General features: G+C 44.3%; 3 gene segments (V, D, J or C); all 3 read right to left on the bottom strand.

The window, feature by feature from the left end:
• Positions 1 to 1,970: 1,970 nt before the first annotated feature.
• Positions 1,971 to 2,539, bottom strand: LOC116516753. The segment is given in 2 exon segments: positions 1,971 to 2,311; positions 2,491 to 2,539. Coding segments are annotated over 2 exon segments (390 nt in total).
• A 941-nt stretch (positions 2,540 to 3,480) lies between these two features.
• On the bottom strand, positions 3,481 to 4,134 carry LOC116516751. The segment is given in 2 exon segments: positions 3,481 to 3,821; positions 4,000 to 4,134. Coding segments are annotated over 2 exon segments (390 nt in total).
• Positions 4,135 to 6,268: 2,134 nt separating this feature from the next.
• Positions 6,269 to 6,865, bottom strand: LOC116516750. The segment is given in 2 exon segments: positions 6,269 to 6,609; positions 6,791 to 6,865. Coding segments are annotated over 2 exon segments (390 nt in total).
• Between the last annotated feature and the right edge of the window lie 13,049 nt (positions 6,866 to 19,914).

The following is a 19,914-nucleotide window of genomic DNA, read 5'->3' as shown; positions in this document are numbered from 1 at the left end:
AAAAGGAAGAAACAAGAATTAGCGGTTTAGCAGACTGAAGTCTATCTGGGGCTCATTCCAAGAACCTGTTTTGATCTGCTTGAATCTACAAAGCCATATTAAAAAAAATGTATTTGGCTTTACTATATGATAGCACTATATGATAGGGCATGAATATATCACATTGTTGGCAAGCCTGTCTATCAATTCTAAAAACAGAGGAGGGTCTTACTCCATTTGGGCATGTGGACTAGGGCAGGTCATCAGTAATCTATGTGTTCATTTTTCTTAATTTCTGGAACATACCCTTGGAAGCAGAATGGTTCGACCTAACCATTTCCTTTCATCCGGCACTACCATACTTATTCAGTGAATGCTCAGTGTCCTCCTCCCTCCCTTACCCTCAAGAAGGAGATGAGACATTTCAGGAGCCACATCTGGCCATGCTTTTGCTCAAACATGAAAGGGCACCACCACCCCCTGCTGGACACTGATATTGCAACATCTGCATTGTCCCCATCTGGTTTTCTCCTCAATTTCAATGTCCCCAGTCACAGGACATGGTCTGTTGCTTCTTGTTTCAGGCTGAAGAGGAAGAGAGGAGGTTTTTATCACCCTTCCCCCTATGAATTCACCACCGTGGAACAGAATGCCCCAGGTGTTCCAGCTGCCACAGTAATAATTGGCCTCGTCTCCAGCCTCTGCATTGGTGATGATCAAAGTTACTGTGGTCCCAGACTGGGTGGCAGTGAACCGATCGGGGATCCCTTTTTCCCTATTGCAGCCTTTACAGTGGACATACCAAGGGCCTTTTCCTGCTTTCTGTTGATACCATCTAATGCTGTTATTATTTGGGGTTGTGCAGGAAATCGCAATTGTTCCATCTGGGGACACGGAGCTCGAAGGAGGCTGAGTCCAACTTAATTGACCATCAATGCCTTTAGTGGAGAAAAGACAAGATTCTGACTCTGAGTCCTTTCCTCTTAGACATTTCCAAGGAACCAAGTTCTTACAAGAAGCAGCCAAATTCTCTCTTGGCCCAGGAAAACTTTACCTGTGCAGTAAGTGAGAAGCACAAGGAAGACCACAGTCCAACCCATGGTCACCTTTGGCAAGGAATGTCCTTCTAGGGAAGACAATTCTAACCTTCTTCTTCTTCTTTCCTTTCCTTAAATGCCTCTGCTTGGCCTCTTCATGCAAATGAGATCTGCACCAATTGGTTCTACTAGAATATTTTATTCCCCCAAAGCATTCTGAGGTCTTCTACCTTAACTAATGACCAGATGACAGATTTGCATAAAGATCTGAATATTGGGGAGACCTAAAAGGCCCCAGTTAAACCTGAGCACATGATTGGAGATCAGGGAATCTTCAATGTTTCTTCAAACATCATCACCCTTCTTCCATCCTTCTCCCCCTTTTTCTTTTTTTTATTCTATTTTTCTAATTCTATTTTTTTAAAAAGAAAAGAATGAGATGAAAAAAAGGACAAGGAGGGGACAAATGTGCCTTCTTTATTACTTCTCCTACAGAGGATGACACCAAGAATCGCCTGCTGATTTTAATACTTCGGTTTGAAAAAAGAAGTTTAGGTAGGAATTATCTACACATCTGGAATATTGTGCTTCTGTGTGCTTGTCCTTCTCAACCTTAGTGGTTCCAGTGCAACTCATTTAACAATTGCAATTGTTAAGAGGCCAACTGATAAGTGGGTTGCCCTGAATCTTTGGGCCTTCTGTGCCATAGTTGTTAAATGAATTTCTGCAGATGTTGCTTTAATCTCAAGGTTGTGAGAATGAAGCTGGTTTTCCACCATTGACTTGATTTGTTGGAAGCCAGTGGGGAAGGACCCAGTCGCTGATCACATAACTCCAGGATGCTAGAACCATCCAAAATAAGTGTCCTGACTGTGTGCAATTCTTCTGTAAAACCATCTGCAACCTGTGTTGAGTGAAGCCTTCAAGGAAGGCTGAGGCACCTTCTGGTTTTTGTCACAGTTCCCCATAAGGTGGAATCACTGTGCACTGAATATTGCCATCATAAGACAAACAGTAATAGTCAGCCTCATCTTCTGGTTGAACGTTGGAGATGGTCAATGTGGCCGAATTGGAGGAAGAATCATAAGAACCAGAAAACCGCTCAGGGATTCCAGACGGCCTCTCACTATCTTTATAGATCACTGCTAGGGGTTTAGTGCCAGGTTTCTGCTGATACCAGCTCACATAGTAGCTACTAATGCTACCACCTTCCCTGGTACAGGTGATCCTGACTGTTCCTCCTGGGGATACCGACTGAGAAGCTGGTTGAGTCATGGTGAACTGGGCCAAGGCACCTGCAGGGGGGAGAAAAGGGATGAAATGCATGTAAGATGCCATAAGAGAGAAACATTTTTAATTCAACTGAAAGGAAAGAGAAACAGGACTAGGAGAAGGGAATAATTCCAGAAATGGAGAAATGTTCCAAGGAAGAGAAGAAGCTGCTTGATCTTTTCCAGCCAACAGGATACTTTACCAGTGAAGAAGGTGAGGAGGAAGAGGAGGAAGAGAAACGGTTGGGCCATGGCAGAGAAATGGGCAAGGACTGATCTTCTGAAACCAAAGTTCCTTCTAGGTGGACCTCTTCTCCTCACACTTAAGTTGAGCTGCAAGGAAGAGAGGCTGCAAAGGTATGCAAATACCCTTCCTCTTTCTCCCTTTCAAAGCCTCTACATCTATTTCCAGGGCAAGGGCAGGAGGTGATTGGCAGGAGATTTTATTGGTGAGTCTCCACTGAAGGAGGAAGGAGGAAGGGTAGAGAGTCCAACTCCATCTCTCTTCCCATAACTTCCCGAACTGATCTGTCTTTAGGATTCCCAGATTTCAGCATGAGAACCTAAGCAAAGGGTCTGATAGGCAGGTGGACCATTGGAAAGAGGTGGTCCCTGCATTAAGCTGCCCCCCATGCCGCAAAAGCTTTAGAAAGAGGACTAGAAACTTAAACATCACTCAGAAGAATATGGGGAACTAGTGCAGTTGCTCCCCTCAATTCAGGGAAATGACCTAACTTTGAGGTTAATGCAGGGTGTGCTAATAGCAAAGGGCTGGGCTTCTCCCCCCAAACACATTAACCCCTCCCCAATTTCAACAAAGCATGTGGCCATCTCCATCCAGGGACATCATTCCTTTTCTTGAATGTACACCCCCTCTACAGGTAGTCCTCAATTTATGACACATCTGAAACCATCAAGGAGGTTGTTACACAAGTCACATCCAATTCTACGACCGTCCTTGCCACAGTTATTAAGCAAATCCCTGCAGTTGTTAAGGGAATCTGGGTCCCCCCATTGATATTCTTTGTAGAATGCTAGCTAGGGAGGTGATAGAAGGTGATGACGACATGAAAAGAGGATGCTGAAACTGTCGAAAATGCATTTCCTGGATGCGTGCAATTCTTCTGTCAAACCACCTGCAGCCAACGTTGAGCGAAGCCTTCAAGGAAGGCAGAGGCACCTTCTGGTTTTTGTCACAGTTCCCCATAAGGTTGAATCACTGTGCACTGATAATTGCCATCACGAGACAAACAGTAATAGTCAGCCTCATCTTCTGGTTGAACGTTGGTGATGGTCAAAGTGGCCGAATTGGCGGAAGAATCATAAGAACCAGAAAATCGCTCGGGGATTCCAGAAGGTCTGCTAGAATAACCATAGATCAATAGTACCAGTTTAGTGCCAGGTTTCTGTTGATACCAGCTCACAGAGTAGCTAGTAATGCTACCACCTGCCCTGGTACAGGTGATCCTGACTTTTCCTCCAGGGGATACCGACTCAGAAGCTGGTTGAGTCATAGTGAACTGGGCCAAGGCACCTGCAGGGGGGAGAAAAGGGATGAAATGCAGCTGAGATGAAACCGGGGGGAAATATTTTAAATAAAATGAACGAAAGGAAAAAGGGGACTAAGAGAAGGGAATAATTCCAGAAATGTAGAAATCTTCCAAGGAAGAGGAGAAGATGCTTGATCTTTGGCTGTCAACAGGATACTTTACCAGTGAAGAAGGTGAGGAGGAAGAGGAGGAAGAGAAACTGTTGGGCCATGGCAGAGAAATGGGCAAGGACTGATCTTCTGAAACCAAAGTTCCTTCTAGGTGGACCTCTTCTCCTCACGCTTAAGTTGAGCTGCAAGAAAGAGAGGCTGCAAAGGCATGCAAATACCCTTCCTCTTTCTCCCTTTTAAAGCCTCTAGATCTATTTCCAGGACAATGGCAGGCATTGATTGGCAGGAGATTTCATTGGTGAGTCTCCACTGAAGGAGGAAGAGGGAAGGAGGAAGGGTAGAGACTCCAACTCCATCTCTCTTCCCATAACATCCAGAATTAATCTCTATTTTAGGATTCCCAGATTTCAGCATGTTGGAACCTAAGCAAAAGATCTGATGGGCAGGTGGAGCATTGGAAAGAGGTGGTCCCTGCATTAAGCTGCTCCCATGCCATGAAAGCTTTAGAAAGAGGACTAGAAACTTAAATGACATCCAGAAATGTATTGGGAGCTAGTGCAACTCAGGAAACAGTGGTGTAACTTTTATTAACAAACACGTTTTTCAATTATTTTCAGCTTATAGATACTCTTCAAAGGCAACCCCATTAGCGGTGCATTGCAGTAATCTATTTGGGGGAGGGGTAATCCAAAGATCCTACTATTCAACATATACATGAAACCGCTGGGCGAGATCATTCGGAGGCACGGGATAAAATACCACCAATACGCGGACGATACTCAATTGTATCTGTCCGCCCCGTGCCAACTCAATGAAGCGGTGGACGTGATGAACCAGGGTCTTGAGGCCGTTAAGAACTGGATAAGCGCTAACAAACTGGTACTCAACCCGGACAAGACCGAGTGGCTGTTCTGTTTCCCTCCCAACAATTTGGCCAATATTCCAACACTCAGGCTGGGGGGTCAAATTTTATACCCCTCAGATAGGGTCCGTAACTTAGGAGTCCTCCTGGACCCACAGCTGACTTTTGACCACCATTTGTCGGCTGTGACCAGGGGGGCATTTGCCCAGGTTCGCCTGGTCCGTCAGTTACGGCCCTACCTGAACCAGGAGGCTCTCGCAACAGTCACTCGAGCCCTTGTGATCTCTAGGCTGGAATACTGCAATGTGCTCTACATGGGGTTGCCCTTGAAGTGCATCCGGCTACTGCAGTTAGTTCAGAATGCAGCCGCGCGAGTGATAGTGGGCGCACCGCGATTCGCCCACATAACACCCATCCTCCGCGAGCTGCACTGGCTACCTGTTGATCTCCGGGTGCGCTTCAGGGTATTGATGACCACCTTCAAAGCACTCCATGGTAGTGGATCTGGGTACTTGAGAGACCGCCTTCTGCCAATTACCTCCCTCCGACCGATTAGATCGCACAGACTGGGCCTCCTCCGAATTCCATCTGCCAGTCAATGTCGACTGGCAACTACACGGAGGAGAGCCTTCTCTGTTGCAGCTCCGACCCTGTGGAACGACCTCCCCGTTGAGATTCGCACCCTCACCACCATCCAGACCTTCCGCACGGCCCTTAAGACCTGGCTATCCCATCAGGCCTGGGGATAGGTTCTCAATTTACCCGCCCGAATGTTGACTGTTGAATGCAAGTTGTGTTTTATTAATTTAATTTTGCTCACATATTGTTTGTTTTTGGTATTGCACCCCCTTCCCTATGATTGTAAGCCGCCCTGAGTCCCCTCAGGGAAAATGGCGGCCTATAAATCCTAATAAAATGTCTATAAAAAAAAAAGATGATCACTCCCCCCAATTCAGTGACCTGACTTCAAGGTTCGTGTAAGATTTGCTAAAAACAAAGAAATGGCTCTTCCATTAAAAATCACTAATCCCTTCCGAAATTTCCAAATCAAACTCAGTCCAGCATCTGGTCATATCCGTTCAAGGACCTGAGTCAGTGGGTCGTATGAAAACTATCTGGGTAGGTAGTACTCAGTTTAGGACCACAGTTATAACCAGAATTGTCATTGCTTAGCAATGCTGTCCTTACATGAGTCACATTTTGCAATCTTTTTGCCAAGATTGTTAAACAATGACTGTTTTTTAAAAGTGAATTACAGTTATGAAACCAATCCGACTTCTCTTATTGAATTTGCTTCTCAGAAGCCGGCTAAGAAGGTCAAAGAGGGGGAATCACTTGAAAAGAAGATACTGAAACAATAGAAGATGCATGTCCCGGTTGAATGGGCTTCTTTTGTAAAAACACCTGCAACCTATTTCAAGAAGCCTTCAAGGAAGACGGAGGCACCTTCTGGTTTTTGTCACAGTTCCCCATAAGGTGGAATCACTGTGCACTGATTATTGCCATCATAAGACAAACAGAAATAGTCAGCCTCATCTTCTGGTTGAACGTTGGTGATGGTCAAAGTGGCCGAATTGGCGGAAGAATCATAAGAACCAGAAAATCGCTCGGGGATTCCAGAAGGTCTGCTAGAAAATTGATAGATCACTAGTTCCGGTTTAGTGCCAGGTGTCTGCTGATACCAGCTCACGTAGTAGTCACTAATGCCTCCACCTGCCCTGGTACAGGTGATCTCGACTGTTCCTCCAGGGGATGCCGATAGAGAAGCTGGTTGAGTCATGGTGAACTGGGCCAAGGAACCTGCAGGGGGAAGAAAAGGGAATGAAACGCAACTGAGATTCAGTCAGAGAGCAACCTTTTAATTCAAGTGGAAAGAAAGGAAAAAATGGAACTAGAAAAAGGGAATAATTCCAGAAATGTAGAAATCTTCCAAGGAAGAGGAGAAGATGTTTGATCTTTGCCAGGCAATGGAATACTTTACCAGTAAAGCAGGTGAGGAAGAAGAAGAGGAAGAGAAACCGTTGGGCCATGGCAGAGAAATGGGCAAGGACTGATCTTCTGAAACCAAAGTTCCTTCTAGGTGGACCTCTTCTCCTCACGCTTAAGTTGAGCTGCAAGGAAGAGAGGCTGCAAAGGCATGCAAATACCCTTCCTCTTTCTCCCCTTTAAAGCCTCTAGATCTATTTCCAGGACAAGGGCAGGAGGTGATTGGCAAGAGATTTCATTGGTGAGTCTCACTGAAGGAGGAAAGAGGAAGGAGGAAGGGTAGAGATTCCAACTCCATCTCTCTTCCCATAACTTCCTGAACTGATCTGTCTTTAGGATTCCCAGATTTCAGCATGGGAACCTAAGCAAAGGATCTGATGGGCAGGTGGACCATTGGAAAGAGGTGGTCCCTGCAGTCCGCTGCCCCCCCCCCAATGCCACAAAAGCTTTAGAAGGAGGACTAGAAACTTAAATGACACCCAGAAGTGTATTGGGAGTCAGTGCAGCTCCAGAAGTACAGCTATAACTGGATTAACAGACAACTTTTCAACTAAAGTGGCTGGCAGATTTCATTCCCTCCTTGGGGAATGGATTGAAGATCCAACTCCACTTCTCTTTCTAGAACATCCCGAATTGATCTGCCTTTTGTATTCTCACATTTCAGTGTTGCTGGAACCTACGCAAAGGAGTGGATGGACAGGTAGAACCCTGAAAATAGCTGGTCTCGACGTTAAGGTGCCCCCATGCCATGAAAGTTATTAAAGCGTCACCAGAATCATTTTAGGAGTTAGGGTAGCTCAGGAGGCAAAGGTATGACCTGGGCTACGGATACTTTTTCAACCACCATATTTTTTGGAGTATAAGACGCTCCGGAGTATAAGATGCACCTTGGTTTTTGGGGAGGGAAATAAGAAGAAAAATTCTGCCTCTGCCTACTAGCATCCATGGTATTCACATGACACATGGTAACAAGGTCAGTCAGTGAATAGGCATAGCAACCAAGTCAGCCAAGGAGGGCTATTTGGACTCTGAAACAGTCCTTGCCGTGTGAGCAACAAGGAGACAGGAAGGAGCCTGGCTTAGTCGAGAACTGAAAGTGAAACTGCTTGTGTTTTGCTTGCATTTACGGCTGCCTTGGAAAATCTGCTTTTGGTATTGTATTGTACATTATTATTATTTTGAATCCTACTGAATCAGTTACTGTGCTTTCTGAATGTGATTGTCTCCCCTCCTTGTGGCCCATTTTTTGCTCCCAGGCAGCTTCATGGAGGGCTACTAGGCCCAAAACAGGGCACAAGAGTCTCTCACCCCTCCTCCCCCTTGTGGCCCATTTTTGCTCCCAGGAGGCTTCAGGGAGGCCTACTAGGCCCTAAATGGGATACAGGGGAGTTTCCCCTCCCCCCTGTGGCCCATTTTTGCTCCCAGAAGGCTTCAGTGTGGCCTACTAGGCCCAAAACAGGGCACAGGGGAGTCTCGCCCCCCCACCTTTGCCACCTGTTTTTGCTCCCAAGAGGCTTCGGGGAGGCCTACTAGGCCCAAAACGGGGCACAAGGGTGCCTCACCCACCCCCTCACGGCCCATTTTTGCTCCCAGGAGGCTCCAGTGAGGCCTACTAGGCCCAAAATGGGGCACAAAGGTGTCTCACTCCCTGTCCTTTGCGGCCCGTTTTTGCTTCCAGGCAGTTTCAGGGAGGCCTACTAGGCCCAAAACGGGGCACAAGGGAGTCTCACCCACCCCCTCATGGCCCATTTTTGCTCCAAGGAGGCTGCAGAAGGCCTACTAGGCCCAAAACGGGGCATGGGAGGGTCGCATGCGCATATGGGGGTGGAGGGCGGGAGAGAGCGCGCATGCACAGGTGGGCAGGGCAAGCGGGGGCTGTTGCGCACGTATTGCATTATGGTTCGACTTACTTTCTATTTCAAGACACATGTGGTTTTTTTTAAATTTATTTTTATTTTGGGTTATTATTTTATTTTTTTACTGAAGATTGTTCCGTATGGTGACTTCTCTGCTCAACCACCCGCAACTAGGTGAGGCTTGTCGGCACTGAGGAGGAAGGTTTCGTCCCAGTTCTCACATTGGGTCGGACCGATGTGCTCAGCTCTCTTGTCTTCACGGGATAAATTGCTATTATCAGCCTGGCTTGAAGGTTGCAGATGGACCAAAGGGAAGAAATAGTCAGCGGAACCGTAAAATCACTCAGGGATTCCGAGATGGACATGCAGGAGGTGGTCCTCAACTTACAAGCCGTTCATTTATGTGTCTGGTTTGCCAATTGCACCGTGGCCAGATAGGACATCGCTCCAGAGGGTCAACGTCATTGCCCAGAGGATCAAGGGTTGCCCTCTCCCCTCTTTGGAAGAGCTTTATAGCTCCCGCTGGCTTAAGAAAGCCCAAAACCTCCTTAAAGATCCATCTCATCCTGGACACCCTTTTTTTTCTTTTATTTAGCAGATTTTTTTCTTATTTTTTCCCTTCTGCAACATCTTACAGTCATTACATCAACATTGTTATGTCATCATACCTGTACATGTATATAATATTTCGCTTCTATATTTACACACCTTTATACACAGTTCGATATATATTTGTATATAGTTTTTTGGCTGAATTAATTTTATTCTTGTTTTGCAGCCATTTGTACCAATTGTTCCTAATTTCATAATATTCCGACTCTTCTTTATCTTTTAATTTCAGTGTTAATTTGCCCATCTCTGCACAATCCAAGGTTTTTTTTATCACTAATTCATCCGAGGGGGTATTATTTTGTTTCCAGCATTGGGCAAATGCTATTCTAGCTGTAGTTAGCAGAGGTGTTAATATGTACTTAATTTTCTTTGTATATTTCCCTTGGATTATTCCCAGTAGAAAGATTACGGGTTTGTATTTTATTTGTTTTTTCAACTATTACCATCTGGCAGACGGTACAGGGCAATAAAAACAAGGACGAATAGGCTGAAAAACAGCTTCTATCCCAGGGCAGTAACTATGTTGAACTCTACAGTAGAGTGCAATATGAATGCAATATCAGGGGGTTTCAATTCAATTGCATAGAATGTGAAGGATGCGTGTTTGCAATTTATTTTTTATGGTTATAATGTACACTGAAGATGGCATTTAATTCCATTGTACGAGGTGCAATGACAGATAAATGAACTAATTTAGTGACTGTCTGAAGTTACAAAGGCACTGAAAAAGGTGACTTACAAACAGTCCTCACACATACGACCATTGAAGCATCCTCACGGTCAGGTGATCCAAATTCGGCCGATCCCCCTTTGCGACCTTCTCGGCTCCCAATAAGCGAAGTCAATGGGATTGGCTTAATGACGACAGGGTTCACTCAAGGTCTCTGACTGCAAATCCTCCCTCGAAAGACTTTGCTGGAGGTGAATGAGCAGGATTCACAGTCAATTAATAAAAGGGGTTTTTGTCAAGAAAAGGAATTTGCTTCATGCTCTTGGGAAGCCTCGGCCAGAACAGAATGGAGCTTTGGCTCAAGGGGCAGAAACTCATCCATCAGTCCCTTATAAGCTTCCCTCTCTCTCTCTCTCTCTCCCTCCCTCTCCATCTCTCCCCCTTTCCCTCTCCCCCCCTCTCATCCTACATCATTTGCCCTGATGTCTGCCTCTACAGTATGTGAAATTCGAAAGGATGGAAGCAAAAAGATTGTGGGTTTATTCCTGTCCACTTGGCTCCTCTGTCTGGGCGCTGGGTAGGACTTTCTGTTTCAGTTCTGCATCTGAAGGCAACAGGTGTAACTCATCGTTATGCCACACGGCACAGTAATAGCCCCCTTCATCGCCCGCTTCAACACTTGAAATGGTCAACTTTGCATTGTTTCCAAAAGTGTCTGCAGAGAAACGGTCGGGAATCCCAGAGGCCCTTTCCTTGGACTTGTAGAAGAGCAACTTGGGGGACTGTTCTTCTATCTGCTGGTACCAGGATGGGCTCACAGAGCTGATAAACTCCACCCCTTGCAGAGTGCAGGTTATGGTGGTGGATCCTGCAAGGGCCACTGAAACGGGGCCGCTTTGAGTCACCTGGGCCTGGGAGAGGACACCTGCAGAGAATGAGATGGTCAACCTCCTGCCTTGCAAGGCTACAGAGGAATCCTGTGTTGCTGCAAATTGAAGATCAGGAATGGGAGGAGGAGGAGGAGGAGGAGGAGGAGAAAAGGAGAAAAGGGAAGAAGATAAGACATTTTTCATAATAAAGATTGTGGAGGAGGAGGAAAAAAGAGGAGGAGGAGGAGGAGGAGAAGAAGAGGAGGAAGAGATGAGGAGCAGAAGAAAAGGAGAAAAAGGAAGAAGAGAAGACATTTTTTCATAATATAGAGGAGGTGGAAAAAAGAAAGAGGAGGAGAAGGAGGAGGAGGAGAAGAAGAAGAAGAAGAAGAAGGAGGAGGAGGAGGAGGAGGAGGAGGAGGAGGAGGTTTTATAATACAACAGCAACAACAGCAACAACAGCAACAACATAGTTAAGGCTTCCTCTTTGTATTTTCCCAACCATGACCTTCCGAAGTAGATTGGGCTCAGAGGGAGCGACTGGTCCATTTAGCTGGCTTCCATGCCTTGCATCAGAGTAGACCAAAGGATCTCTCAGTTTCTTAACCAGCACCTTCACCACTATGCCACATTGGTTGTCCAACACTCCTTAGGGAAACTGAGGCAAAATCCTTGACTAAAACCATGACACACACAACTCAGGGGTTTTTTTTAAGTGCATCTACGCAACTTCAGCCCTTTCCCCATGCTCACCAAAGCAAGAAACTAGGACAATGACGACTCCATAGCAATTCGCCATGGTGATGAAATGAGACCAGAGCAGCTTAGCAAAGTTCTCCCAGTCTTCTCATTTAAAGTCTTGGGAGGTCAGATGTCCTATATGCAAATCCGGGCTTCCTTACTGGAGAGGAATGATTGCGGGTCCAACCATTTTGGCTCAATTTTTGCTCCACGCGTAATTGAAATACATTTAACTGTTGTTGTTTTCAGTTGAGTTCAGTCTTCAGTTCCGTTCCCTTTCTCTCTTAGCAAACGTGTTTCACTTTCAAATGTGCACCTGCCTGCATTCTAATGGGACAGGTGATTGGCAGATAAAATGTAATCAATAAACGTAAACAATAAAAAGAAATAACATTGGGCAGTGATCCCTTTCGTCATTAACTAGTGTTTGCGGGGTTTTGTGGGCTTCATTTTATTATTATACGGATCTCTGGAGAAATATTTGGGAATCCCAAGAGAGGATTTAATTTGAAATTGTACACAAACAATGGAAATCATCTCTGGTCTCCGTAGCATTTTATAATCTCCCCATTGCACAAACTGCAGGACATAAACCCCTTCCCCTCAAGCTCCATTTGCGATGGAAATGATATATTCCTTGATCTTTTCATGCTACTGAAAATGTAGACTGTCTACTCAAAGAAGTGAACATAGAATAACAAGAGTTGGAAGGGACCTTGGAGGTCTTCTAGTCCAACCCCCTCTTAGGCAGGAAACCCTACACCACTTCTGACAAATGGCTATCCGACATCTTCTTAAAGACTTCCAGTGTTGGGGCATTCACAACTTCTGGAGGCAAGTTGTTCCACTGATTAATTGTTCTCACTGTCAGGAAATTTCTCCTTAGTTCTAAGTTGCTTCTCTCCTTGATTAGTTTCCACCCATTGCTTCTTGTCCTGCCTTCAGGGGCTTTGGAGAATAGCTTGACTCCCTCTTCTTTATGGCAGATCCTGAGATATTGGAAGACTCCTATATTGTCTCCCCTAGTCCTTCTTTTCATCAAACTAAACATACCCAGTTCCTGCAACAGTTCTTCATATGTTTTAGCTTCCAGTCCACTAATCATCTTTGTTGCTCTTCTCTGCACTCTTTCTAGAGTCTCCAAATCTTTTTTTAAATCGTGGCGACCAAAACTGGATGCCGTATCCCAAGTGTGGCCTTACCTAGGCCTTATAAAGTGGTATTAACACTTCACGTGATCTTGATTCTATCCCTCTTAGAACTGTGTTGGATTTTTTGGCAGCTGCTGCACACGGCTGGCTCCTATTTAAATGGTTGTCCAGGACTTTGAGTTTAATCATCTCAGCAAGACCTCTCCATTTTACCAAGTATTCCTCCAATTTCCCCATCTCAGTGCATATAAAAATCTCACTGCAGCAATCGTAGATTGATTGAAATGAATCTCCCATGGATTTTTTTCTGACATTATCAGTCCTAAAAGGGAAAGTTCTGGTTTCACATGACTGTTGAAACCAATCCTATTGAGATCTCCATGGTGCTGCTAATATAATCAGGCAGCCAAAGTCCACTTAGAGTATCATATGTTATATTTTATATCGTACAAGCAGATAATCTGGCGTTGCCTGGGTATTTATTTATAGGGGAAAATTTATAGGGACCAAATGTAATTTCTAATGTTGGATTTTCCCCCTTACCAGAGGGAGCCCCCTTGTGGAGTACTGTGAAGCTGTTAGCATGGCAACTCCATTGCGCTGTACAGTAAGAAGCTATTTTACGACAGTACAGTAGAAAACATTTTAAGGCACAACAGGATATATCTCAACAGAACACACATCCCGAGATGTTTTAGGGGTCTCTTACCCTCACAATATTTGTCTCCAGAGAGTAATTCATCTATGTACCAAGTTTGGTTGAAATTGCTCGAGGCGTTTCAGACATATGCTGCAACATACACACATACAGCCATTTTTATAGATATAGATATGTTAATAATAGTTCCATGATATTCAGCACATGCCACCTACCCCAGCAGGAAATGGACAATGGATCCATTTCTACCGTTCCTGTAGATCTTTTCAAAGCTTAAGAACCTCAAGAGCAGGGATTTGTTTTTTGATCTTAGAGCTCCTCCTGGTGGCAAGGCTTTTGAATCACTATCTTGGATTCAGTTGGGTGAGAAGGTTCTTCAGCTTGAATGAATCAAACAGACGTTCAGACCAACAAGGGTTTCCTCCCATGGGAGGTGGAGACAGATGCAGCAAAAATATCTGTGGTTTCCGGAATCTGAATGACCGTTAACCACAAATAAGAAGTATGGTGAGATAGACGCAACCCTCACACACAAATAGTTTCCTGTTGGCTGAAGTTGGTTGAGATACTTGCAGTTATCTTTTTGCATGTATACTCATCTTCAAAGTGACCGCATGACTTTCTTTTTCAGGCTCCTCTCCCTGGAAATTGATGGTCTAGTTGATCAACTCAACCACCCCTGTGCGTCTCAACAGGGACCCTGTCTAATTAAACCTAGTTTGGATACAGACCAAGAATTCCATAGGAACAACATTGGAATGGAATAGAATAGAATTAATGGAAGGGAAGGGAGGGGAGGGGAGAGGAGAATAGAATAAAGGGAAGGGAGGGGAGGGGAGGGGAGGGGAGGGGAGGGGAGGGGAGGGGAGGGGAGGGGAGGGTAGAGTAGAGTAGAGTAGAGTAGAGTAGAGTAGAGTAGAGTAGAATAGAATAGAGTAAAATAGAACAGAACAGAATAGAATACAATTCTTTATTGGCCAAGTGTGATTGGAAACACAAGGAATGTCTTGGGGGCATATGCTCTTAGTGTACATAAGGAGAATAAAATGCATTCATCAAGAATAAAAAGATACAACTCTTAGTGATAATCAAGGTTACTAACAGACTATCAAATCGTACTAGGAAACAAATAAAAACAATAGAAATTGAAAGATACAAGCAACATGGTTATAGTAATAAGTTGGGAGAGATAGATATTAGGAAGGAAGACAAGAATAACTACAGTCTTAGTAAATTATTGACAGTGTTGTGGGAATTAGTTGTTTTTGCAGAATGATGGCATTTGGGGGAAAACTGTCCTCGTGTCTAGTTGTTCTGGTGTGCAGTGCCCTATAGCATCGTTTTGAGATAGAAGTTGAAACAATTTGTGTCAAGAGTGCGAGGGGTTTGTAGATATTTTCATGGCCCTCTTTTTGACTCGTGCAGTGCACAGGTCCTCAATGGAAGGCAGGTTGGCAGCAATTGTTTTTTCTGAAGTTCTGATTATCCTCTGAAGTCTCTGTCTGTCTTGTTGGGTTGCAGAGCCAAACCAGACAGTTATAAAGGTGCAGATGACAGACTCAACCATTCATCTATAGAACAGAATCAGCAGCTCTTTGGGTAGTTTGAGCTTTCTGATTTGGCGCAAAAAGAACATTCTTGGTTGCGTATTTTAAATGTCCATTCACAGAGGAAGGGGGAGGATTCAGAATGCAAATGTCACATCTGAATCCCAAGTTCTGCCAACTGTCTTCCCAATTGAACTCCATGATTGATCAGAGCTAGAGAACATCTTCAGGCCTTAAGTTGAATCCGTCAGCCAGGTGGCCCTCTCTTACCAGCTGTCGTGAATGAATTCCCCGAGGGGTAGGGCTTTTGTGTTCATTTCTCCATAATGTGTAGCACAGTGGGATTCTGAACCTGTGGATGATAGGCAATAATAGGTGGCTTCATCTGCTGCTTGGACCTCAGAGATGGTTAGATAGCAGGCGTTAAGACCGGCATCTTTGGAAGCCGCAAATCTACCTGAGACTCCGGTTTTCCTTCTTTGATTGGATCCATATTTATAATACAGAAGATATTTGGGAGGGTTTGGCACAGTGGTTGGTTGTTGCCGGTCGCGAACCGGTTGGTCACCGGACTGGGAAGTAAGCCTGCCCCGCCCCCGGCCCTGTATACCCGGCCGGATGGGATTTTGTCCCTTCTGTTCCCCGTGCTCAGAAAAGCAACTTTGGGAAGGTCCTTTGGTGGCGGCAGGCGCCCTAGAACCTGCCTGCTAGCAAAGGACTTACCCGGGTTTACCTTACCCGTCACCCCGTGCTCAGAAAGCAAGTCCGGGCCCAACCTCTTAAAGTGGCGAGGAAAGAGCCGCGTTTAAAGATAGGAGCCTTAAGCGCCCCCGAGGCTGCCGTTCAAAGAAGCGGCGGATGAAGCAATCGCTCCTTGTTCCAGGTCAGTTTGGCTGCAGTCAGTGCTACCGTTTCCCGCCCGTTAGGCTTTCGCCAGGCTCCTTTTGGTGATAAATCCGCCTCCGCTTCTCTTTTTGAGCCTGCGGAGTTGACTGGTTTCCACGGGACTAACGCGGAGGGGGAAGCGGCTTGGGAGGATTTTCCCCACAGGGTTTGGCAGAAAATGTCGTGGAACGAGGGTTTTGCAAAACAGGGAGTTTCCCCTTAAGGCTCCACCGTGTTCCCACGTTCTCTATCTGGATGGATTCGCCGGTTCGCTCCTTGCCTTGATCGGGGCCTGTAGTCTACACGCAGTGGGTGAAAGGAGTGAGGGGGGGAGGGATGCTGGACAGGAAAGTCCATTGAAGTTGGCCGGCTAATAAATTCAAATAGGTAAATAATTAAAAAAGAAACTTTGGGGGCTACAGGACTTGGGATCCTGGGGTCAATCCACAGATTGCAAATCGTGTTTCAGGTACCCCAAATTGGGGTTTATATTATTCAACCGGAATCCAATCAACCCGATTGTGGTTTAGTGGGACACAGGAAAACCAGGACTAATGCTAAGATTGTTTAGCTCTTGCGTGACTCCTGCTCCTGCAAGAGATCGGCGTCTTTTGCAAATTCAGACTGTTAAAAGGGTCTTTATCAGAAGGAACCTATATGTACTTGCAAGTAAAATAAAAGCCAGGTTTTATGCAAAGACAACATCCCCACCAAAGTTTTTTAAAAAAATAAATATTCTTGAAAAGGTAAAGACTTGTGTGAGAATCACCAATTGTAATCCATCATTGAGAGACTTCCAATTTGTTCTGCATGTCCATAACTGAGTTTGTCTATTTATTAAATTTATATACCTCCCATCTCACTAGTTTAACTGATTAGGGACAGCTTACAATGCCATAAAAGCTAATAGACAAGCATTAAAATTAACAATTAAAGGAAGGCTAAAAATCCATGAGGATGAAACACTGCAGGGATGGTCTTTTTATGTTTGTCTCTTAGGGACAGCACCACACCTCCATACTTTCTCTCAGCCCCTGCTTTGATTTATTTATTTGATCAAATTTTGAAACCAACCATCTCCCTCACAAAGGGACTCCGGGCAGTGTGCAAATAAAATATTAAAACCTAAACAAAAGCATATAAAATTTGAAAGAGGCAAAGATGATTAAAATGCTAAAACTGAATTAAAATTAAAACTTTCAGTTTTCCCTTGCATCAAGGCTCTCCAACAGAAGAGACTCTTGATAGCTCCAGGTTGTAATGAGGGATCCTGGGTGCTTTCTGAGCTTGGTGGTTTTCTTACAGACATTTCATTACCAAACTAGGTAACATCATCAGTGCTAGAAGGGAGTGGGGTTGGGGGGGAAGGAGGAGAAAGATAGGACAAAAAGGGAAAAGATAAGGAGGGAGAGGACTGTGGGGTCCTTTGGTGTTCTCTGAACTTGGTGGCTTTTAATTATTTTTAGGGAATTTTTATTTAGTTATTGTTTACAGAATGTTTGTTACAAGAAATGTAATTCCTTTTTGCAAATGTTTTATTTGTGATGCAATATGTTGCTTTTAAGTGCACAGGTTGGTGCATGGTTTATGTGTCTCAAGCTGGCTGCTTTTCTATGGGCAGGCCAGGTTGGTGCAAGGCAGCTTTGCAGATTTTGTGTGTTTCTGTGTGATACCTGGTTGTTTAGGTAATTGTGAGGTGGTTGCTGGTTCTGTGAGCTTCCTGGCACTGTCCTTCATAATTTCCCACAATGCCTTGATGGTTTTTATTCCAGTGGCTTTGTCTTAGGGTTAGGGAAAAAACTGGTTTCATCTGCAGTCTTTTGAGTGGACATTGTTATTTTTTGGTGTTTTCCTGGCACTGTCATGTGTGTGTAATGTCTCGCAATTATCTACACATTAATAATGATCAAGTACTAATAATATTTCCTTATACATTTTAGTGACCTTTCCTTACATAATTGGTGTTTTCTTTCATACTTTTAGATTTCTAATTGCTGTTTCTGTTAGTTAGCAATTGATAAAACAAATCCCACGTGAAAAAGTATTCGAAGCCTTCTTGAGTTTAATTGTCAATTTATTCATTCCTGCACATTCTAATATTTATTCATTTTCATATCTTTGTTTTTTCCACTGTTGTGCAAACACAATTCCAACAGCTGTTAACATGTGTAAAATTAAATATGCATTTATTCCCTTTGAAATATAAGTAGTAAGTACTAAGCTACTTACCTTCACATGGCTGCAAGGCACTCCCACCCGGTCACATGGCTGGCAAGCCACTCCCACAAAGGAGACCACACCCACAGAGTAGGTTCCAAACAATTTTGAAACCCACCACTGGTCCTCTTGTAAGCAATCTGAGAATGTTTGGGGGATCTCAGGGGGAAATTGAGGTGAGATTTTAAAGGGTCTCTTAGTTTGCTTGTATATCACATCTAAGGCATCGAATTACTTTCGTTTTTCTCTGCTTCTTTTGTCATAAAAGATTCTCACCATTTGTCCAAATGATGCTGAATGAGAAAGGGGTTGATTCAAGGCTACCAGGGCCAAAATCTTGAAAGAAAGCAAAGAGTAAAGAACTTTTTTCCACCAAGGACGTACAATTTCAAAGGCGAGAGAAATGCTAGATTGGAAAGGGGAGAATCACACACTCAGAAAAACGTCCCCTGAACAGAAACGATCAATAAGAACCAAAAAGTGGGTGTCCAGATCAGAAGGTTGATAAGAACAAGAGGAGATTTAGCCAGTTCTAAGCTGGAAAGTGGGATAAAGGTGGACAATATGTCTCATATCTCCAAATAGACCATTATGCGAAGTGTTCTGAGTGAATCTCTATGCTAAATAATGTAGGTATAAGTCAACTGATCCCATTCGATCCACTCACTATAAAGTCCAGTCCAATTCCAACATCCTCCTAAAACTCAGATGCCCTCATATTCCCCCAAAGTCTAAAATGGACTGACAGGCGTGAGGAAACATCTGACAGCTGGGGAAGACTTTGAGGAACCAAGAACAAGATGTCACACATTTGCAAGTCATGCATATCAGACATCAGCAGCTACAAGGTTTTTGTTCAGCTCTTCAATGGGATTGTATCACTGTGCACTTCCCTCCACTTGCCCTATACAGGCAATAATAATCAGCTTCATCCTCTGCCTGAAGATTAGAGATAGTTAACAGGGCAGATGTTTGAAAATTTTCAAGGGACCCGGAGAATCGTTCTGGTATTCCATCAGCTCTGCTGCTATCTTGATATATAATGAGTTTGGGGGCATTTCTAGGCTTCTGTTGATACCAGGAGTATCCTCCTCTTTCACCAAGTACTCCTCTGTTTTTAGTACAAGTGATTCGGATCGAGCCTCCAGGAGATCCAGACACAGATTCTGGTTGAGTGAGGACAACTTGGGAAAAAGTTCCTGAAAGACCACAAAGAAGACAGAAAAGACTATAAGCACAATGTCCACTTAAGCAATGGAGACCTTTCAATCAGAATGTGTGGTAGGAACAGAAATTAGGAGATGGATGCCTGAATTATCATTAGACAGAGGAAGGCTAAAGTCACAGCAATTTTTAATAGAGTCCCAAGACATAAATTACCCAAAAAGGAAGCTGAGAGGATGAGAAGAGGCAACCATGCCATGGTGGAAGATGGAGTCAGGGTTGAATTGTCTGCAGATCTATCTGTCCTCTCTGCTCTTAAGCCTTTTGCCAGTGGGGAATTCAAATTCATGCAAATCTTCTGACTGCTCATCAAAACCTCCTCAGATAAAAGGAAAAACCACCCTTTGAAGGTTCCTCCTCTTTGAGGATCATGATTTGCTGATGTAGCTTTTGAGGAGACCATCCTGTTTAGCTGAGCGAGAACTTTAGTGAAGGACCTCAGCTCATCTGCGGTGTAGAAAGCATGCATGAGAATTGTCCTCATTTTATCTCCTACATCATTCCTTGCTTAGCCTGTGACAGATCCTTCTCAGTTTTTCAGGGAAATTATGATGTGTTTCAGGGATCTTGCGAATGAAAACCATCTATGTTGGGTCACAACTTCATATTTTCCTGAAAGGTTGTTGTGTTCATCAGAGGGGATCTCCAAGAGTAGACCAAAGAGTAGATAAAAAGCTTCATCAGTTCTG

Source organism: Thamnophis elegans, chromosome 13, assembly GCF_009769535.1.
Source record: "Thamnophis elegans isolate rThaEle1 chromosome 13, rThaEle1.pri, whole genome shotgun sequence".
Classification (NCBI taxonomy): domain Eukaryota; kingdom Metazoa; phylum Chordata; class Lepidosauria; order Squamata; family Colubridae; genus Thamnophis; species Thamnophis elegans.
This window is presented reverse-complemented; position numbering and strand designations above follow the sequence as displayed.